We start from the raw sequence: 23,953 nt of genomic DNA on the forward strand, positions 1-23,953 counted from the left end.
CAAAGCTACTAAATTAAACACAGGTGCAGACAGAGCTGGTGCTGGTGATTCAGTAGATGTTTCTGTTTTTCTGTCTCCCTTAGTCTGTGCCACCTCTGACTTTTCACTCTTTGTCCAGACTAGTTTTGCTATGGGTCTGTCTCTAATATCTTAGCCTGGATGTATCACCACAGCCTTCAACTTGGAATGAATAAAAATAAACTTATTAATCACCCTTTCAATTTCCCTTCTGCTTTCAGCACTGATTTTATTTCTTTCAACCCTTCAAAGTCCTGTCCATTAGCCTGCTGACTTCTCTACTGCTCACAAAACCATTCTTTCTTCTCCAGGCTTGAATTGCTGAGTAGTTTAAACAGTTGTTTTAAATACTGCTTTTTCACCCAAAGGAAAACCTAGCTACATTTCAGATAAAGGAATGATGGGCTCTTGGCAAGGGACTGAGTGCATCTAATGAGGGCAAAGAAGACTATATGTGCATGGAAACATGAGATCTGATCATGAGGACATTAAACAGAAAACAAAAGAGGAATGAATAAATAATACATATTCTCTTGCTGTCACACTATATATGATACAGAAAGAATCTGATTGATAATAGCTAACATTTATATTTTGCAAAGCTCTTTACAAACATTAGCTTTTTATTCTCACAATATTTCTCGCAGATAGAAAGCTACTACTTTCCTCAGTTTATAGATGAGGAAATAATCATACAGAGGCTAAGTGATTTGCCCAAGTTCACATGGCTAGCAGGTGTTTGAGGCAGAATCCAAACTCAGGTCTTCCTGACTACAAGCCCAACGCTGTATCCACTGAGTCACCAGTGAGGACTGGCCTGTCACTAGACCCAGGCTGACTCCATTTTTGTCTACTGATTGGTCCATTTACATACCAGGAAGTTCCTATGTACCAAAGAACTGGCTTAGTCAGCTACATTTAGGGTTATAAATGCAAGGTTAGTAAATTATCAGTTTAGCAAACTGTATGTAAACCCAGGTGTGAGTTAAAACAACTTTCTTAATCAAAATGCCCTTGTGATTGATATGGGGGAAGGGAAAAGGATGTCATGGTTCAGACCACCCACTGATTACCCACAGAAGGTCCCCTTCCTACCCACTCCTTGTTCTGTTTCTTTTCGGTACCATCTTAACCACAATCTCTTCACATCAACTCATCATGAAGAGGTGTAAAACTTTACAGAAGGCCATATCCAAAAAGAACCACATTGATAATATTCTTGCCCTTAGATGTCCTTCTATACACAAATGCTCATATGAGTAATAAATAGAAATCAACGTAAGGAAGTAAATTTGAACACATAAGCATCACTGAGACATTGTGGGAGTAAAATGTAGCAGCAATAACAATAATGATATCTAGCATGTATATAGCACATGTTATCTGATCCTAACAACCCTGTATGGTAGGTGCCATCAATATATCCACTTTACAAATGAAGAAACCAAGGCTGAAAGAGATTAAGTGACTTGCTCAGGGTCAATCACACCACTAAGTAAGAGTCAGGAAATAGGATTCAAACCCAGTCTTCCTAACTCCAAACTTAGCATTTTATTTTTTGTATCAGGTAACTACCATCTCCAATGGAAAGTACATCTTACTGAAATTAAACAGACAAAAGAATCAGTGGAATAGCACTTTGTATCAAAAAGATCTAGTCTATTTAATCATACTATTTTTTAACTTCTTTCTTCCTTTTTTCTTTTTTTTTTTAAAATTTGAGTCTTCCTACACAAATGAGTAATACAGAAATGTTTTATATGATTGCTTATCTATAACCTATATCAGATTCCTTGCCATTTCAGAAGGGTGGGGAGAATGAGAGAGAGAGAGAGAGAGAGAGAGAGAGAGAGAGAGAGAAAGAGAGAGAGAGAGAGAGAAAGAATTTGGAACTCAAACCTTAAAACAAACAACATATGTCAAAAATTGTTTTTACATGTAATGGAGGGGGAATAAAATATTTTTTAAAAAAAGATCTAATCTGTGAGGAAAATCAAAAAATAGAAGGAGTAAGCATGGTTGAATTTGAGTAAGGAACTAAGGAGGAAGAAGCAACTGATATTGTCAGGGGGGTGTATTACAGATCACCAGTCAGAAGAATGAATAGGTGAGGAGGTTGGGAAAGAAGGTAGAACCCAGTCATGAAGGTTAGATCTCTCTCTTCTAAAAGCAGGCATTTGAGAAATTCTAGATTTGTCTCGATGATGATTTTATTTTTCAAAGGATAGAGGAAGTGACGAGTGGAATTGTTATTATGGATGTGATTTGTACCAATATGAAAAAAGTAATTAGGGGAGCGAGGAATAGTGTATTTGTCAGATTTATGGAGAATGGAGGAATCTATGATCAAGCAAGTGATAGAGAACATTATGAAATGCAAAATGAATAATTTTGATTACATTAAATTGAAAAGGTTTTGCACAAACAAAGCCAATGCAACCAAGATTAGGAAGAAAGCAGAAAAATGGAAAAGAATTTTTACAACTAGCACCTGTGATACAGGCCTCACTTCTAAAATACATAGAGAACTGAGTCAAAATTACAAGAATACAAGTCATTCCCCAATTGATAAATGGTCAAAGGATATGAACAGGGAGTTTTCAGAGGAAGAAATTCAGGCTTTCTATAATCATATGAAAAAATGCTCTAAATCACTGTTGATTAGAGAGATGCAAATCAAAACTCTGAAGTACCACATCACATCTATCAGATTGGCTAAAGAGGCATAAAATCCATGACAAAAGAGGAAAATGATAAATGCTGGAGAAGATGGGGGAGAGCTGGAACATTAATTCATTGTTGGTGAAGCTGTGAGCTGATCCAACCATTCTGGAGAGCAATTTGGAACTATGCCCAAAGAACTATAAAATTGTGCATGCCCTTTAACCCTGCAATATCGCTTCTAGAACTGTCCCAAAGAGATCATAAAAATGAGAAAAGGAACCACAGGCACAAAAATATTTATAGCAACTCTTTTTGTGGTGGACAAGAACTGGAAATAGAGGGAATGCCCATCATTTGGGGAATGGATGAACAAGTTGTGGAATATGAACATAATGGAATACTATTGTGTTATAAGAAATGACGAATAGGTGCACTTCAGAACTACCTGGATAGACTTATATGAACTGATGCTGAGTGAAGTGAGCAGAACTGGGAGAACATTATACACAGTAACAGCCACAGTGTGCAAGGACTGTTTTTGATAGACTTCACCCTTCTTCACAGCACTGCAAGGACCTAAAACCTTTCCCAAGGACTTATGATGTCAAATGTCATCCACATACAGAGAAAGAACTATGGAATCATAACGTAGAATGAAACAGACTATTTTCTCTTTTATAATGCTTTTTTAAATTTTTCTCATGGCTTCTCCCATTTGCTGTAATTCTTCTATGCAACATGACTAATGTGAAAATTTGTTTAATAGGAATGTATGTATAGAGTCCACATAAGATTGCATGCTGTCTTAGGGAGGGAGGGGGAGAAAATTTAAAACTTTTGGAAATGAATGTTGAAAACTGAAAACAAATAAATTAATACATTTGGGAAAAATAAAAAAACTAGTTACTCAAATATAAAGGACAGGAACCTGGGAAGCAACTCAACTCACCATCTTTGATTGAGTTTATGATAAATAAGATAGGGAAGCCTAGCCAGAGCATTTCAGGTATTTTAGATTTGGGGTAAGGGAATTTTAAAGAGTTCAGAGAAAAAGTAAATAATATTTCATGCCCTGAAATATATAATGGAAGTCAGTTCAACAGGTAGAAGTTCTCAAGAACAAAAATCTGACATCACAAACACCTATGGTTCTGAGGAGGAAGTAAGGAGAAGTTATCTCTGAAGATATAAATGTGGCTGTAAAGGAAACTCATCTACTGACTCAGATTTTTAAAGATGTGTGCAGAAGATGGAAGTAAGGGAAAATAACTAAAAATGAAAATAAAAGATTGAATGTTCTCATAAAGATATCCCCAAAATAACTGAGGATAGCCACAAAGACTTCTTTTGTTTATGTTGAGAGCAAATATCTATCAAATAAGGAGTATGACCCAACCTTTGGGGTCTTATTCCTCATTCCATAAGGAACTTAGGGCAGTCAATCAGCAGGTGATCTGGACTGTATCACTGTTATTGGCCACAAGGGCATTGTGATTAGGAAAACTGGCTAATCTTGAAGATCTGGACTGAATTAGATGAAGTTTGCTAAAAGTTTGCTAAACTTTTTACTAACCTTGCATTATAAACCCTAAATATAGCTGATAAAGCCAGTTATTGGGTCTCTCTTCCATCTCTTGTAAGATGGAACTTAATCAAATATTTCTTAAGCATTTACTATATATTTGGCATTGTGCTAAGTACTGGGGGAAAAATATGGAAGTGACGAAGTCTCTATTCTTGAAGAGTTTATGTTCTACCTGGGGAATACATGTTTGTAGATACAGGAGATAATACAAAAATATTGGAAGGGATGCTAAAGAACTGAGAGAATCAGGACATCTCTTCTCATGAAAGAGGTATATTGAGCTGAGCATTCAAGAGAAATAAGATTCCTGTATCAGTAAACCTGGATCAGCTACATTCCAGAATAGAAAGAATCTGGGCATTTATTGTCAATGATTTATTATTGTCATAAATGAATAAAAATAAATAATATTAATTATTAATTTTAAAATTATTGATTAAAAATAATCAATGAATTATTGTTAATAATCACCAAAAGAATTGTGGAGAAAGAGAAGAGGTGTCACAGGATTAGAGACCGGCAAAAAATAGTGTTGATTAAAAAAAAAAATGTAGGTTTTCCAAACTATAGGTTGGTGAAGTTGATTTCAATGCATATAAAAAAAAAAATCCAGAACACTTCATGTAGGTCCAGATTTAAAGCTGGAAGGAAGTTTCCTTAAAGTCACTGAAATTCAACATTCTCATTTTGCAGATGAGGAAACTGAGGCCCAGGACATTAAATGATTTACCCAGAGTCACATATCTAGCAGATGACGAAGTCAGAATTTGAACTCAGGACTTCCCAGTTCCAAATTCGGTGTTCTATCCACTCCACCAAAAGATTTTTCATGAGCATATAGAAAGGGAAGCATTAATTTCCTTGAGACAGTACATGTTCATTTAGAGAACAAGTTATGCCAAATTAATCTTACTTCCTTCTTTTTTGTCAAGGTTGCCAGACATATCAATAGTTCAGGGAAATGCCACAGACATAATGAACTTAGTTTTAGCCAGGCATATGACAAAGTTGTGTTAGACTTGTGGACAAGATGGAGAAACGTGAGCTGGATAGTAGTATAGATAGGTAGTCTAAAATTTAGTTAAATGACAAGTGTTGATTAGTGTATTGACGTCAAGTTAGAGGGAAGTCTCTAGTGGAATGGCATGGGCAGAAGGTGTTTGGTTTTGCTCAAGATTTTTATCAGTGACTTGAATGAAGGCATAGATGGCATGCTTGTCAGATTTACAAATGACCCAAAACTGACATGGATACCCAATACATTAGATGACAGAATTGGGATCCAAAAAGCTCTTAACAGGCTAGAATGACTGGATGAATCTAATTAGGTGTAATTTAATAGGAATAAATATAAAATCTTAGCCTCAAGTTAAAGAACTGAGCCGAACAAATAGAGACTTGGGGAAATATGGTTAAACAAGAGTTCATGTGAAGAAAGACTTGGGAGTTTTACTACACTGTAAACTCAACATGAGTCATTGGTGTCCTGCTGCAGCCACAAAAGCCAATGGAATCTTAAATTACATTTAATAGAAGTAGAACAATCAGGAAGTGAAGGTCAGACCATATCAGGGGTTGCTGTTTTCCATTCTAGAGCCACTATTTAGAGAGGATATTGAAAAACTGGGAATGCATCCAAAAGTAGGTGAGGAAGATAAGAAGAGAGGATGATGAGAAGACTTGAGATGAAGCCGTAAAGGGATCAGTTGTACTACTCCAAACTGTAGAACTTGGAGTCCTACCTAGAGGTTTGCAAAGAAACATCAGTTTATAGGTAAGGGAAAAAAAACTTCCTCACAATTAAAGATCTTTAAAAGTGTAAAACTGGAATACCTCAAGAGGCAATAGGTTTATGTTAGGTCTTCAAGCAAAGACAGAGGTTCTGTGGTTTCATGAACCAAACTCATCATCTCAAGTGAGGCTCACACACCTGAAGTACTGAGGTTAGGGTGTCTTCTGCTACCCAGTCCACACTCTCAGCTACACACACGAAGAAACATCTTACAAAGAGCAAAGTAAATCATGGCATGCTTCAGAATTCAATTTTCAAATAAGCAAAACCAGGATTAATTATTAAAAACAACAGAAAAGCCTCCATTATACAGAATTTTATTTCTGCTTTGCAATTATCTGAAAAATAAAAGGAGCAATTTACAAGAAAAAATAGATATTTATTTAAAAACTTTAACACCTTCAGCCAATATCCTAGAGTCAGTACACAAATCTCTAGTTTGGTCTCCAATAATTCTTATACACACAGTACTACAAAGTCACAACTGGTCTTTGAAATGACTGTTATAATGCATTGAAAGGTCCTTAATCATCAAAAAAGATTTGGATTTTTTTATTAAACAGTACTATAAGTTAATCCATTTTAGATTTTTAATAACTATTTGAAGCCAAAGAGATTTCTGTTTAATCCTCAGTTAAACATAAAATTAAATTAATCTAATCAGAAAACTTCATGTGCTAAGTATTTTAGTAACTGATATTTTGTCACAGTATTTTTTATTAATATGAAGAACATTCTGAAGTTTAGCTAAAGATTATTTATTATATCTGTCTCTATCCATTGTGCCAATTATCTCACCATGGATAAACTACTTTATTGTTTTCATGACATTTAAAAACTGCAGTCATGCTATGACAATTTAAACTGTTACAAAAGAATAATATCTCCATATGATTTTACTACATGTGAAATATCCTTCATATTCAAACTCAACATAGTGAAAAGTCTACTCTGGATTCATCTCCTAAAGTATGTACCCTTTTAGTGCTGTTCTATTGGGGTCCTAAATATCTATTATTCTATATCATCTGATAATGACCCTTCCTTTTCCTCCTATCCTAACATTCCACATGAGCACCACCATTTCTTTCTTTATCTATCCAGAAGCCTTAGTGAATTAAGGCTTAGTGAATTATTTTTTAATCTAGATATTTCAAAAGCTCAAGTACTCTTGCATTGGCAGCTAGAAGACAGAGTGGATAGAGTACTGGATATGGAATAAGGAAAATCGGAGTTAAAATCGATCCTCAGACACTTTCTAGCTATGTGGCACTGGGGAAATCACTTAACTTCTGTTCACCTTAGTTTCCTCAGCTGTAAAATGGGGATAATAGCACCAACTCTCATATAGTTGTTGTGAAGGTCAAATGAGATAATCCTTGTAAAGCAATTAGCATAATACCTGCCACACAGTAAGAGTTTAACAAATGCTTGCTTACTTCCTTCCTTTGTATTGCCATGGAAGGGAATGTCATTCTTCCTCAACAGTTCAATCTCTGAGCTCTTAGGCACCTTCTCAAATGAATATCAAATTTTTCAGTTTGGCATGGGTCACTTTCCCTTGTTTGATTCATATTAATTCCTCTTGATCCCCTCCTATTGCCCTGTCATTTTCTTTGTCATCTATTCTTCTATTACTTTTCTCTGAAAACTTGTTATACTCTACTAATTGGTTGAAACACAGCTAAGCTACTCTCCCATATAAAATTCCATTGCATAAAAAACTAACATCTGACAGAGTCACAGAATGTTAGAACTAGAAGGAACATTAGAAATCATCTCATCCAAATTTTACAGCTAAGAAAACTAAAGACCTAAAAAGTTAGTTTACTTACCCAAGATCACCCAAACGGCTGCAGAAGAACTGGAAATAGAACTAGATCTCAGTTTCCTACCCAGAATTCTTTTCCTGCCTATTCAGCCAACATTCCCTTTCTTCTCCACCTTCCTCAAGTCTCATTGTTTTCAGGAAGCTTATCTTGACTCACCCTACAGTTGTATCTGCAAGATGTCAAAGTAATCGGTAGGTTTACTTTAAAAATAATCAAGCCAGTTGTTTGGCACTGTGTAGACAAAACTACCAGTCACTTGACAAAATTCCCTCTGAAAAGTTCTTTTTGGTATTAAGGACAAATAGCCTTTGTGCAAAAATTATTGAGGGTCTAGATGAATCCATTTTTCCTCCACCTCAGTGTCAATTAAGAACAGAATGTGGGTGCTGCAAAAAGACAATGTCTTCATGTAATTTAATATTTCTTTCTCTTTTTAATCCTGTAAGTGCCTGAAGACTGGGACTTTGTCATTCCTATCAAAATACCCGGCTTTACGATCTCTGGAGAAACTACAGGTATTTGCTCCATTGCTCATTAAGAAACCTGTTATATATGTGTGTGTACATGTATGTGTGTATACATATATACATATATATTATATAATTGTATAATTACAACTACTAAGAAAAAGTCAAATAGCAAACTTTTCACAAAAATGGATTCAAGTAAAAGAGGCAATAGAAACAGATTAGGGGAAGAGCCTCAATCTATCACTTAATTGACAACCATTTATTAAGCACCTACAATGTATAGGTCACTGTGCACTGAGGATACAAAGAAAGGTAAAAAAACACTGCTCTCAAAGACAATATAGTCTAATGGAGTAGATACTGGGCAAATAACTATGTATTAATTAACTCTGTGTGTGTGCGCGCATGTGTGCGTGTGTGTATAATAAATTGCAAATAATCAACAGAGGGAAAGCACTAGCATTAAGGAAAATAGGAAAAGGTTTCTTGTAGAACGTAGAATTTTAGCTGGGACTTGACGGAAGCCAGGGTTAACTACTGTACATCCTTAAAGAAAATAATTTAATATATTTGCCTACATAGACCTGTGTATATACATATCTTTTTCTATTCTCTTTTGAATATTCTTGTCTGCTCTTCCATGCTCTTCCATGTACATCTTAGGACCTGGGCCTTAGGACCTTGGGACTGTGTTAGTATTCCTGATACCATTCTACCTCTCCCCAACACCCCTTTGTTTAAGGATTATAGGAGGAAAAAGAATAGGATACTTGGAATCACACAAGGACTTAAATGTTTTCTGAAGAAAATTTAAATGATTGATTTTAGTCATACTTATTAACCCAGGTATTATCAATCAAATTCACAAATATTTTTTTTTTTACCATTTTAGGAAAGAAAATCATTGCCAAACCCAAAATAAGAGAGGAAAAAGATCAATTATCAGATTCCCAAAGGAAATTATAGGATAGCATTTAAGCTTAAAAAACCAGAAAGCCAAATAGAACAAAAGTAAATAAGACCATAGATGCTTTAATGGAACTGATCAAGGGCCAAACCGCATATGTAAAATCTTGATGCTGAGGGAGGTATCTTGATGGATAGAAACTCCAAGATATATATAAATATGATAAAAAGCATTTTAAAATGGTAAAGGACACAATTAGTTTTTTAAAAAATCTTTTGCTTTTACATATCTTTTGGAGTTTCACTTGAAATGCAATTCCCCATACAATTGGTATGAGAGAAAACTGTGAGAAAATAATCTGAATGTATAAACTCAACTCTTTGGAATACTTACCAAAGGTCACATTCCTGTACTTTACCATGTCTGACTTTGGGGGAAATTCATTATGTGTCACATTTCAAGAAGAACTAACATGGAACTTATACACATTTTTGAATGAATATTTACACCCCTGTCACCCTAGATTACTCTGTTGTCTTAGTCACCATTATTCTAAACTCTTAGAGATTTAATAACTCAGCCAGTCTGACTGGATAATGGGAAATATTAAATAATTGCTGACTTTAACAAGGCACTTTTCTTGTCATAACTCTGTGGGTTAAGGGAGTGTAAGTATTACCCCCATTTTATAGATTTGCACTTTATCCCAGGGAAAATTTAAAGAAATGCAATAACCTAGCCTTAATATGAAAAAAATCAGAATTTTTTTTCTTGTCTACTAAACGCTAGGGATTTTGTGCAAATCTACCAATCTGGTGTAGTCATCTTTAGGATAAGGCCATACCACACAGGAAATCCTTCATTCTTTGTCTCCAAGTTCAGTGAAACTTGAAATTAACGATTTCACCTGCTTTGCATTCAGATATTTTTTCCTTTCTTCAGTTCTAGTTGGTATAAAGCAAAGCAAAGATTAAAATTGGGGGCAAGGTAATCGTATCTGTTTAATCAGCTTTAACCCCACAAAGGGACATGCCTTTTACACATGTTCCTCTATCTGGCAGTTCTCCTTCAGGCAAAATTCCCATGCAGAATTCTAGCTTCATGATCAGCTTTCTCTTTAGCAATATCAGCATGTCTCACATATTGCCTTTTTTTTCTCCCAACAAGAGTTTCCTTCCATTTGTAATAACATCAACAACAGTGAACATGTAGCAATTACTCTAGGCACTGTGTTAAGAGCTTTATAAATACCATGGGAGGTAGGTGCTGTTATTATACCCATTCTGTAGATGAGGAAACTGAGGCAAACAGAGGTTAAGTGACTTGCCCAGGGTCAGACAGCAAGTGTTCTGAGGCCAGATTTGAATTTAGGTCTTTCTTTAAGCCCAATGCTCTATCCATTGCTCTATCCACTTAGCTACATCTAAAAATTTGTAAAGATTAGGAAGGGTGCCCTATTTGAAAGCTGGCTCCATTTTGTAACTACAAAATCCAAAATAACATGTTTCAATAGGCTGTCTTCTTAGACCTTTTCTTAAAGGCATTCCTCATTGCCTGCAACACACATATTAGTTCAGAATTACTAGATTAGCCAACTGAAGGAATCTGCCAATTGACTCTCTAAGTGTACATCAAAGATGATAACCTTATACTAAAAGGATGTATTGCCACAAGCTCACAGAGCTTCCAATGAAAGGATAAGGAAAGGCAATAACTTCTTATTTCAGGGATTTCTAAACCTCTGCAGAAATCTTAAGGATCTCCCAATGGTCCCTGATTTTCACGTCTATTCTTTATCTCTTTTTAGGATACAAAATAAGAAGTCAAAGGAATGCACTCCCCTTTTTGCTTCTTACCCAATGCTCAACTGGTTATAAATTCACTAAATACACACCTCAAGGGTCACTATCTAAGATCTATGGTCAGACCTTAATCTTGTGTCTAGTAAAAGGAGAGATTAAATTGTTGACCCCTTTGCTCTTGGCACCCTACTCAGTCTAATTTGCATACATTACAAAGTGTTCTCGGTAAAGGCACTTAATATCTTTCCTTGGGTGGCGGAAGAATTATTATCATCTCGTACTTACTCAGGTGGGCAAGGTTCAGTGTTGCAAGCTCGCTGGTTTTCTGGTGGTTTGCCATCAGGGTCACAGTAATTGTTCTGAACAACAGAGTTGTCGTCTAACCTTTTACACACCACCTCTTGCTTCTGGATACCTTGAGAAGAGAGATACCATTAAATGGAATGTAATTTTGCTTCTCACCATAGGTTAGGCAAATTCTTCTGATGCTATGAGAAATCCTGATGTTCCTGAACTGCTGCTGTCTCATTCTCAAAAAGAATTTTGAAGAGAGGACCACCTCTCTATTATAATTTTAACAACATCCCTGGACTGGAATTTAGTATTCTATTTTCAAGCAAACAGTATAAAATATTTGCCCATTTAAGCACAGGCTGTTCATATTTGCATATTCTTTCCCTTGTAGGGAAAAAAAGACAATACATCTCCAAATTTTCAATGAAAAAGAACTGAAGTGTGTGTTTCTGTGCAAAATTGCTGATTATGTTTTGGCTTAAAATAAAATAGTAGTGTAGAATTTATTGTCTGATATTTTCTGGAACATATTCCATCAATTTAACCTTTGTAAAGAACAGAGGAGAGAAAAAAGCTCACATCACGTTCTATTAATGTCACCATGGCCTCTTTCCATCTATGGAATCCTATCTCTGACAGTCAGTGAAAGACCTGAATTTTAAGACTCTTGATTTCATCAGTCTAACAAGGAATTAAATCATGAAATGCCAGTGTCTTCATGGAGACTGAAAAGTATATGGTGCCATTGTTTTAAAGACACTTGAACATCAGAAATAAATGTTCTGTCAGCTAAGCCATTTGTCTATTGAATCTGATTGACTTAAAACTGTTGTGAAAGCTGTACATAATTCTTTTGTACATTAGTATCCCAAACACACCCCACTCTTAAAAAATGTATTTTATGTGACCTGCTCACCACAGGAAAATCACCTGATAGAAAAATCTTTGGGAAAATTAAAAACACATGATGATTTTTTCTTAATTTGTAAAACATTTTTTAAAAAGCAAACATATTCTCAACAACTTGCTTAAAGTAAGGGTTCAATTCTACTATGAAGCAAAAGTTCCCGGTGATTACATTTTGGCCCAAGCATTTCCCTCAATGTCTAAGAGTTCAGAAGTTGCAGAAACAAAAAATTGAGAAAGTCAAGACAGGAACCAGTCAAATATCACAAAAAGGTTTTAGGCCACAGGGGTGGCGCGTTACTCATAAATTGAAAGAGGAAAAAACCCAAACCAGATAAAAAACATCAGGGTAGGCCAGGGGTGAAGAACTTGGGTCCAGGAGGCCATACATGGCCCTCTAGTTCCTCAATCGACTGAATCCAAAAGGCTGCACTTGAGGGCCTAGAGGGCCACGTGCCTGGCCTCAAGGCCACAAATTCCCAACCCCTGGGGTAAGCTAAATTACCTTAAAAGAGAAAAGAGCTGTATTAGCCATATTGAGTAAACCACAACTTCACACCTACCTTGCCCCCACACAATCCCTCAATTGTTTCTAAGTTCCCAGACAAACAGAGTTTGATTCTGCTTTGGGTAAATCAAGTTGAAACTTGATCTTTCAGGGTGGGAAACCTGTAGCCTAAAGTGCTAGGCACCAAGTACTTTCTCTAAAGTTTCTCCACAATCCTGGAAATACTTTGTCTGGAGGCCCCCAGATCTTTCCTTCACTTTACTGAACTTATCCAGGTCTTAGTCAAAGCTCCCTTATAATTTAAGCAGGGAACAGGAAAAACTATCAAGCCCACCAGGCTAGCTAGGCTAACTCCCTGTGGTTTGGGGGATGATGGAGGAGATAAGTTTAAGGAAGTAGTTTTTATGGTCTGCAAGAACTTCAGGTTCTTACTGCTTACCTTAAAGCAAAAAATAAAAAAGTGCATTCCCCTCCCTCCCCTATAATTTGGTTGCTGCATTAAAAAATACAGTTGCCAAAAACCCAATTTAACTAAATGCCACAATGTTATAAATATTGACTCACATCATTCTTCTCCCTTAAAGATGTATCAAACATTTCTATTTGTGCAAGGGCAGCTTGGAAATTTTTAGCTACTAAAATTTAGATTTCTTTTGAGGGAAGATATGACTCACTTCTAGCACATCTATTAGCAATTCACAGATGTTCTACACTATTCATCAGCTATCTCTCCACTGTGTTATCCCAGTGGGCAGATAACTCACTCCCTCCATGGAGTCCACCTTTTAGACAGATATCTCTATCATTAGTCATAAGGATATAACTATGAACTGCCACTCTGGGTCTGACCAATGGTCTGTGTTCTGTTAGAGGGGGAGGATACAGAAGAGTGGGGACTAATGGCGCAATAGGGGACTCAAAATACTTATTATGGGAAGGCAAGATTTTGCCTTAAAATCAATCCCATTCAATCATACTTTCTGCCAGAAATCTGGGGTGTGATGAAAATCTATCCAGCCTAGAATCTCAGCTATTCCTTATAAACAGATAAATATTTCACATCACAGCAGAAATGGGACTGGTACCACACAATGTGATTTTGCCACTCCACAATACAAAGAATATTTTAGTGCCCTCAATCTGAGAAAATTACTCTTCTCTCATCATATTAGCACATATGTAGAAATGATCAAATTTGGCCTTAAAAGAAATGACACTTTAATCAAAAAGCAGGGTCACTACAAACTCTAAAGGATAAGATGATGATGATGGCAGTTGACACGTATTAGTCCTTTAAGGTTTTCACACCTAACTTACATGATCTAATTTAATCCTCAGAATAGCTCTATGACATTGGTCCTATAGGTATTATCCCAATATACAGATGAAAAAACTGTAGTTCCTAGCCCATTTCAGGGTCAAGAACGGACTGCATCGATAGTCTAAATGACTTGTTCATGGTTACGTAGTTAAATATTGAATCAGGATTCAAACCCATGCCTAGGGAGCAAAGATTTAGAACTAAAAAGGTCCTTTGAGGTCATTCAGTTCAAACACTCAGGAAATTGAAGTTGGAAGATATTACACAGAAACACTGTGCTTTCAAATCCACAGGTCCCCCAGGTAAGTCAGGATTCCAAAGCAGCCCCTCAGATTCTAAATGCATTGTTTTTTTCATTATATCACACTGCCTTTCTGACTTCAAATCCAACATTCTTTCCCCTACAAAACACTGTTGATAAAAAAGATGATATCCAAATCCTATTTTGAAAAAAAAAAACTATATACAGTATTTCAGATAATATTTTAGTGTCTCCTGATAAGATACATGTATTGAATGCTGATTTTAAGCAAAATTTTATACTGCTCTTGTCTTTGGTTAATGGACTTTTTGTACACACACACACACACACACACACACACACACACACCAACTGCAGCATCAACTAAGTAAGAACTTCAGGTTCAGGGGCAGTGGGTACAAATTTCTCAAGTGGGGTATTTGTTGGTTTATTCATGCATTCATTCAACCATATTTACTACTGAAACAACACTATGGTAGATATTGATAATTAGAAGCTCACTTGATTTTGGTCATCCAGTTAAGATTTTTAAAATAGTAGAGATAGAGGTAAAATCTTTCTGGTTAACTATTACTACTTTATTATCTTTAATGCCATTTTCCATCTAAGTTCTCAGTGAGTTGATATTATTTCATGTTTTATGAAGCTGCATTTTTCTCCTTACATTCATCTTTTATTAATTTTCTTCTGAAATGGTGTATTAGTCAGTGTGGTATTTCACACTCAAGAACTAACTGCACCAATTCCAAGTCTTCTTACAAATGGCTCTGTACAATCTCTCTCCAATGCCACACAAATCTCCTTCCAGCCTCTATCCCAAACTTGGCAAGGTTATAGGATTCTTTTCTTAAAATCACCAGCAAGAGGAAAGTACTTTAAACCAATGCCACCTAATTAGAGGGATTTTTAAGCACATGCTTCTGGATTAAGTAAAATTCAATTTTTAGTTTCAGAAAACTAGAAAATGCAGATCAACTGGAAATAATTTAAACTAAGCTAGAAAGAGAAAACAATATTCAGTTTAGATTTAAAGGTCCCCTAGAATCTTTAAATTATCCATCTTCTTGAACGTGACTTTATTTAGAGTGATCTGAAAAACATTGCTAAACAAGTTGATTTAAACCCTTAAGGGAATAATTGCAGCCAGTTACACAGAAACACTGTGCTTTCAAATCCACAGATTTAAAGTTTATAATAAAAGACATGAAATGTCCTTCTGATCAGTCAGTGCAAGTCTAATAGAAAACAAAACTCTAGTAGTTTAATGTCCATATATCCCCCGGAGACATGCAAATACTTTCATGAATTCAGTTTCTAAATAGTCTGCATGACTTCTAGTAGCTGAATTTAAAATTACATGGAGAATATTTTATTCTTAAGTTAAACACCTGCAATTACAGGTATGTAAATTTGTATTTGTTTTAAAAGTGACTTGCCACCACTCCCTCGAAAATATGGTTTCTGATTATAACTATTAATTACCAAAATGTTGGTACTGATATACAATGAATCTGGCACCAATAAATCTGATTTATATACTTATTAGTGAAGATAAAGAATTTGAACCCACTTATCTGATCATAAGTACAAACACTGATTTTCAACAAGAAACTGGTATATATACTGTCACTTTATTGGTTAGAGTTTGGAGGAACACATATATACATACACATACATCTATTTAATTTTCTTGTCAATACAAAAATGCTAAAGGTGATATCACTGTATCATCATATTTTGTCTATCAACAAAAGCACTAAAAGATTATTAGTCAGGTGATAGGGAGGGAAGAGTGACAGATTAATTAAAAAGTACTTATTAAAGACAATGATTGGCTCCAGAAATACAAAGACAAAAATAGAATATTCCCTACCTTCAAGAAGCTTGCATTCTTGTGTGCGTGTGTGTGTGTGTGTGTCACAATTAGGATACATAAAGATATATACAAGATGCAAGGTAAACTTTTAAGGTGAGAGAGACAGCAGTAACTTGGAAGCAAAAAAAAATCTTGCCTCTCTGAAACGTGCTTTTTATATAATTAAAAAATAATCTCCCAACTTTGCATCTGTATTCACATACTGCTATAATTGGTTTCATTTTTTAATGCCTTTTAGAATAAGTCTTCACTAATGGAAGTCAAATCCTAAGAAGATTGTGAACATTGAATGGAACCCCTCACATGCAGAATTCACTAACATGGCACATATCTGGGGCATATTGATTTTTTTTTTAATAAGGAATACAGGCCCTCCCATTAATAAAGGTCTGAGGAGAGTCCACCCTTGTAGCCAACTCTAGACAAAGAAGTAAAAAAAGACATGTTCTGACTCAGACCACCCTTACATCCCTCTTCAGTACTGATTCTCTCCTCTCGTCAAACCTCCAGATCTTTTTCCTCTTGAAAGCAATCTGAAAAACTCATTCATACATATCCTTTGAAATGTAGCACTGCCAGACATCAGAACCATTACAGAGCCAGGTCACTTCATATCTACCCAAGAAACATTCTTCAGAAAAGAGGCAAAAAGAAAAGGAGTTGGAGAGCAGAATCTTTCATAAAAAAATATACAGTTAGTGGCTAAGACAATATCAATTTACTTAACCATTTATCAATATCAATTTACTTAACCAAAGTACTCAACCAAAGTAGCCAGCAACCAAGATAAAACAACCAGTCACAGTAATCCAAGCATATGGCCAGCAGTATTACTCTAATGTAAATCCCCAGTGCCAGCAGCATCCAAATAAATACACTAGGAGAAGGGAAGAATGAGGAGCCTCCTTGTTCTTCCCTTTCACTTTGGAAATTGTTTGGAAATGGTCTGGAATTTGACTGTCATGATTATGATTGCCTGCTGGCCCGAACGACTCCGAGCTACAGAATAAGGTCCATCTGCTCTGAAATGGAAAGTTAGCACACAAGAATACTAGTGATTCCACCACCAAAACTGCATCCTTTTGAAGAACATCCTGTTATTTTCTTCTCTTGAAGGCTTCCTCTCTACCTTTCCAGAGCCTTTCCTTCTGTTCTACATAAAATGATCAGGTGCTAGGAAATGTTCAGTATTCTAACAGCAAACCAAAAGGAGACACTGTCACTAAAAAGTAGTTATTTTTTCTTGTCTTTTGCCCCGTTATTTTATCATGTTCCCCTTTATTTTTCTCCTGGTCTAATAGGAGATTTCTCCTGATACTTTTTTTCTCATCTTTAAGCTGTTGGTTATTCGTTTCAGTTCTAACCCTTCATGAGTTCATTTGGGGTTTTCCTGGTAAAGATATTGTAATGGTTTTGCCATTTCCTTCTCCAGCTCATTTTCCAGATGAGGAAATTGAGGCAAACAAGGTGAAGTGACTTGCCCAGGGTCACCAGCTAATAAGTGTCTGAGGCCACATCTGAACTCAGGTTTTCCTGATGCCAAGACCAGATCTCTAGCACTGTACCACCTAGCTGCTCCCCATCTTTGGTCTATATTTTCTGTTTTGCTTTTTCTTAGAAGACACTGGCCCCCTTTTTACATATATATGCACATATATACATATATATACACACATACATATATATAAATACACATATGTATGTATATATCCACATTTGCCTTATATTGCTCTTATTTGATGACCTAGCTTTGATTCTTTCTTTCCCCATCCCAATCTACTTAGGAACACTCATCATTTCATTGTACCATATTTATCTGGCTCCTTATAATTTGCCCCATCCTTTTTTCTATCCCCTCCCACTCATTAAAGGTTCAGTTCCCAATTTCCACTTGCTTTTGGTCATATTCAGTTATCCCCCCCTTCAGTTTCCTTCTACAAATTCCTTTTCTCTTCCTTGACTCACACTCCTTCCTCCAGCCTCTTTTTCTCCCTCCTCCATCTCAATTTCTCTTTCTATTCTTTAGTTTCCTCTCCCCCTTCACACCCTCCACTTCCCAATAGATTAAGCTTGGAAAAGAAACATCTGTTGGGATTCCATTTGGATTTGCACTATTCTGTAGCATTTGTGCTCTTCTCTGTGTGAGATACAAGGGAAAAAAGCAGCCAAGGTGCTAAGAGGCAGATAGACACTAAAGAGTAATTAATTTGCCTGAGGCTCTCAGACCTCACTCAAGCAAAGAAGTCCTACCGAGAAAGTGTTTCAAAATCTGCAGCAGAAAGACTGGCATTCTCTATTATATTGTTTCGTTTTGTTTTGTTTTGTTAGATGTAGGTAAAGTGTAGTTTATGTCCCAATTCTTTGAGGCTTTGAAGCAACTATGGCTGTTGCTTATCAAGACCTCCCTTTTGATCACAGATGGGATCTATGTGACAGAAGGCAACATTTAAGGTTATGAGTTTTAATGCTAGTTCCTCCATAAGTCTGCTCTAATTTTCCTGGGTAAATCTTTTAACAATTTTTTTTTCTCAGAACAGAAAAGTACTCTATCCCAGTGTTATGTGGATGAAGAAAAATAACAACGTTGTATACAACTGTCTCATTGTCAAAAGTGCTTTTACATGTATTATCTGGCAGACAGAGTATGCTAAATGGTGATAACATTTGCGGCAGATGTTAGAGAAAGGAAAACAGGACCTGTGATCATGTATATGCCATTAACATAACAGGAAGCACTTACAGCTTTGATCTCTACTTCCTGCAAGTCTTTCAGTGAATGGATATACTGTATGTGTTCTAAATCGAGGCCTTGGTCGCATCAGCGAAGGAAAAACTCTAAAGCAATAGCAATGTGAATTGATGATGAAAGAAAAAACAGAAAGGCTGGCTGGAGCAGAGCGCTTTAACAGAAGGATCGTTACCTGGAGTTACGACACTACCTTGGCTTGAATGCCAAGTTTCAATGTATGGAGTAAGCAGTATATAAAACCACTGAACACTGATCAGGCTCATCTCCTATTAGGATTTTTCTACCAAGTGGTTGGAAATGTCACACCATTCTGGAAAGACATGGAGCCAATGGAACAATTTTTTAAAAAAGTAAATGGCTACTAGGAACCTTGTGCTAGGGAAAATTTTAAAAAGATTCAGAAAGTCGAATTAGTAAGAACACAAGCCTTCGGAAAGGATCCTTAAAAATAAACAATGAAATGTCATCAACTTCTAGAGCCCAGAATTAAGCAAGAGTGTGACTTTCCACATTAGAACCATCCCTCTCTGAAGGGATAGTGTTACATGAGAATGGAGCCAGGTGCAGCTCATGGCTACAGGACCTTAGGTTTCAGGTGTTGTTATTTTCACAGGGCCCCTGCCAGTATGGTGTCTGGTGCAACAACTAACCCCATATGTTTAAAGGCTACTCTGTCTATGGCAAATGGCTCTGGGATGAGAAGGGGGAGGAAGCAGTGGGAAATGAATTCAGGGATAATATATGCTTCTAATTCAAGAAGCTACCTAAGATTTCTAAGACTAGAAGAAATCCAGGGAACAAGAGAAACAGAGTTTAAATTCCAGAGAATATCATATGATCACAGCAATGTAGTTTATATCTACAACTGATGTGAAAGAGGATAAAATTTTTTTTAAAGTTTCCATTGTCTGAAGCACCCCAAAGCTGAATTGTGTTACCCCATAGAGAAAATGAAAGGAAGAGACTCTGTTAATAACAGAGAGAGAGCACAGGAATGGGAGTAATGGGCAAGTCATTTTCAGACCTAAGTTTCTTTCTCCCTAGGAGATCAGTTAGTTAAATCAGATCTCTAAAATCCTAAAAAAAAAAAAAAGGAAGAAGACAAACAAACCAAAAAACCCCAAAAAACTGGTTGACTTCATTGTACACTATGGTTCTAGCATCCTAATCTCTTTTGTAATATTACAACATCACTTTGAAAGATTATGAAAATTACATGAGAAAGAATCATTAAAACCATATATTTATCAACAAAAATGTTGATAAAAGTGGTGTCTTGCAATTATTTAGAGCTTTTAACTTTTCAAAGCATTTTCAAATACTTTATGACCATAAGAGAATTCATTCTCTTTCCCTCAAAACCTAGGTCTCTTCCAGATTTCTTTTAATCAGCTAGGTTTGCATCCTCTTAGTCCTTATTTCCTCATCCTCTCTTACTCTGTATAATCAGCTTTTATTGCATTTAGGTAAATGGAAGACAGTGTTGGTGATGAGAGGGTCATGTGATGCACAAGTCTTCAGCAGTAAATGACCATTACTGTTGCTGTTTCCAACTCCATTCCTCCCTAGAACTCCCTGACAAGTCTGGTAGTCTGAGCCTACTCTAACATTAAAGTCACCCAGAATTATAAGGTTGTCCTCTTTTGGCATATTGACAATAAGGGTCTCTAAGTCTTCATAAAATCTTTCTTTGACTTCATCAGGGTTTGTCATGGTGGGAGCATAGCACTGATAATGGTGGCATGGTGTTTTCCTGAGAGTGGCAATTGCATTGTCATGAGCCTGTCATTCGCTCCTTTTGGTAGGCATACCAGCTTGTTGATTAGATTAGTTTTGATTAGTTTGCAAAACCCACAGCAGCCTCACAGTGCTCCCCTTCACTGCACCCACGTTCCAACTTCAGTAAGCTGGCTTTCATTGCCAGCCTTGTTTCACTCAGGGCTGCTATTTGGATGCGATACCTGTTGAGTTCTCTTGCAACAAGAGCAGTTCTTCTTTCAGGTCTGCTGGATTTCGTGTTGTCTATTAGTGTGTGCACGTTCCATGTGCCAATGGTGAGTAGAATCATCTTTGCATATGTTTTCGTACTTTTTTTCTTGCATGGGGCAAGCGATCACATGGTGGCCAGAAGAGACAATACAAGGACACTCTCAAGGTCTCTCTCAAGAACTTTGGATTTGACTGCAACATGGGAGACACTGGCACAGGACCGCTCAGCATGGCATGCCCACATAAGAAAAGGTGCTGTGTTCTTTGAGCAAAGCAGAATTGAGACAGCACAAAGTAAACGCGGGATGAGCAAAACTGGGATATCTACCCCAAATATTCATATAGACTAACTGTGCCCAACCTGTGGTAGAGCATTCCAAGCTCATATTGGTCTGATCAACCATAGTCAGACACACTCAAATTTCACTTGATCAGCCACAGTTGGACATACTCAAATTTCACTTTACAATGGTGATATCATTTTGGTCCTCTTCGCAGATGAGGGACAACAACCATATAATCAGCTAATTATCCATTCCACCTCCACTACATCTTCCAAACCATTATCTCTCCTCCTATTTCAGCTCTATATGTCCTCTATTCAAATACTACTCCACTAGCCTCCTCAATGATCTCTTTTCCTACTCCAATTCAATTTCACATAGCTGACAAGATGAGATTCCTAAAGCACAGTGCAACCATGTCATTCCTCTTAAGAAACTCCAGTGGCTCTCTATTATTCCCTCTAAGATTAAATGTGAACTCTCCCTCAGAATCTGGCTCCAACCTACCTTTCCAGGTTTATTGAACATTATCTCCTCCATGCTCCCTCCAAGCAATTTATAGTGTTGCCAAATTGCCGTCTTTCTATTTCTCATGTACAACATTCTATCTCTTCTCTCCATGGCTTTTTATGAGTTGTCCCCTTTGCATGGAATGCACTCTTTCCTCACTTCTACTCCTTAGCTTTCCAAGGTCAGTTCAAAGCACCACATTTTTATTGATCCCACCAACTACTTGTACTTCTCCCCAAAATTATCTTGTATTTACTTTTTATATATGATTAGTATCTACTTATATGGGATGCGTTGTCTCCTTCAACAGAAGGCAAGACTTTCATTTTTATCTATTTCCCCATTATATAGGACCAACCATATAGTAGGTATTTAGTAAATGTTTATTGATTAATTGATTACTTTTGTCTCCACCACCTCACCAATAAATCTGTGGTGGTTTTATTGATAAAGAAACATAGCACCACTTTTGGTTATCTCGTACTGGCAGGAAATTATTTAATTCTGATAGCTTGGAAAAACTACTTTTCTAAAAGTATGCTCTCTGTTGAATATGAATGAATTCGTATATAAATAGAAAAATTCAGCTTGAATGTGGCATTCCCACATGATTTTAAAAGTCTGTTTTGAGGCATGGAAATAAAGAACTTTTTTTCTCCACTAGTTTAGCTTTGGGGCTCCTGCTTTGGATCTGTCAAAGCAATAATCAATACGATATGGAACCAAAAAAAATCTGAAAACCTTATTCTGAAGCAAATTCAGATTATTGAGCAATAATTTGGAATTGCTCAGAATTTCTGGTTATACTTTAACTCATGACTGTCTTTCATTGTTTCACTCTTAATGTGCTGTCAAGTATTCCAGCTTTACATTAGCCTTCTCAGGACTCACACACCTACTCTCCCAGCTGACTGACACTCCTATTTCTCTACGAGCAAGGTAACTTATTTTTGTTAACAGGGATGTACTTAGTTACTGGGCTTTCAAAGGTTTATTACATGTATTGAGTCAGTTTTGGATGCTGTACAATGCTTGACTACTTTTCTATTCATGCAAAGCAGCTGAGAGTATCCCAGGTTTCTGAGGCAATCAAGACTATTTGCAGCTTTGTGAAAAGATTAACTGTGTACCTGCCTGTTAGGTTAGTGTGAGGCTGCAATCACACAGCAGACATGAGAGCACTCTGAAAAGTACAAAGTTCTATATAAATCTAAGATTACAAATACTCATGTTATTATTGTGGGAGGATGTCGGCTGTGAAATAAGCAGTTTAAGGGAACTTAAGCACTTTTTGTTTACAACTGAAAACAGGAAGTCACAATATTTAAGGACCCTGATGTAAAAGGACTTCCTAGCAACAACAGCAGAGTCTGACTCCCCCACATTTCCTCCACTGACAAAGAAAGAAACATATCATTAGAAGGAAAACTCTGCTTTGATTCAAGAGCCTAGATTATAATCAAACCTTTTAGTTGCATAAGGAATTTTAAAGTCTCTTTTGTCATAGTCTGAATAGCAAGGCCCTACCAATTCACTCACATTCCCTTCTAAGACAACCTGTACCAATGGAATAAGATGACTAATTTGGATCTACCTTCAGTCATGTGCCATAAAAAAATGAATTTATTAGCCAAGAACACGAAACCATGGCCAGCCTAAAATAGTAGTCGAGAATTATGTAAACTACTCTAACATTCTATCCTAGAATTTACAAAGTCACCCTATGGGAAATATGTGTAAGAATACACGTGGGCTATGAGTACAAAAAATAAAACATACATAGTCTGAGGTGTGTGTGAGGGGAAGAGGCAGAGGAATGACATCTTTTCCAAATTACTATGCTACTTCTCTCTGTAGGATGCTTTACACAACACTGTAAGCCAAAGAAGAACACTGATGAATCAAATGAGCATCAGACATGTTGCAGCTGAATGGACTAAGTGAATGCTGAGCACAAATAATGGCCCCACGAATGAGCTGAGCTGTGACAGTCCAGCAGAAACATTCCTGGACAATAACAGACTGTGGGCAATGGACAACTTCGTTCTTTGGATTTCAGGCAAATTCAAAATTAAGCAGCCCCTGGTTTTCTCCTTTCTCATTTTCAGCACACTTTGTTATCTTCTGATTGTCAATTCAGACTTCTCAGGGAACTGAAGGCAGGCCTTTTCGGCACCCACAAAC

At 36.5% G+C, this 23,953-nt stretch overlaps 1 protein-coding gene across 10 annotated transcripts in view; it reads right to left on the reverse strand.

Annotated features, from left to right (window-relative positions):
- Positions 1–23,953, reverse strand: part of ADAMTS6 (ADAM metallopeptidase with thrombospondin type 1 motif 6) — a 343,812-nt gene that overhangs the window by 34,828 nt on the left and 285,031 nt on the right. For 9 of the 10 annotated variants that reach the window (XM_072605071.1, XM_072605074.1, XM_072605076.1 and 6 more), the window contains one exon: positions 11,356–11,485. In XM_072605071.1, coding sequence (XP_072461172.1) covers positions 11,356–11,485 — 130 coding nt within the window. Of the gene's footprint in view, positions 1–11,355; positions 11,486–23,953 lie in introns of those variants that run through there. The other variant, XM_072605079.1, reaches the window with a different exon arrangement.

This window comes from Notamacropus eugenii, chromosome 4 (genome assembly GCF_028372415.1).
Source record: "Notamacropus eugenii isolate mMacEug1 chromosome 4, mMacEug1.pri_v2, whole genome shotgun sequence".
Taxonomy (NCBI): domain Eukaryota; kingdom Metazoa; phylum Chordata; class Mammalia; order Diprotodontia; family Macropodidae; genus Notamacropus; species Notamacropus eugenii.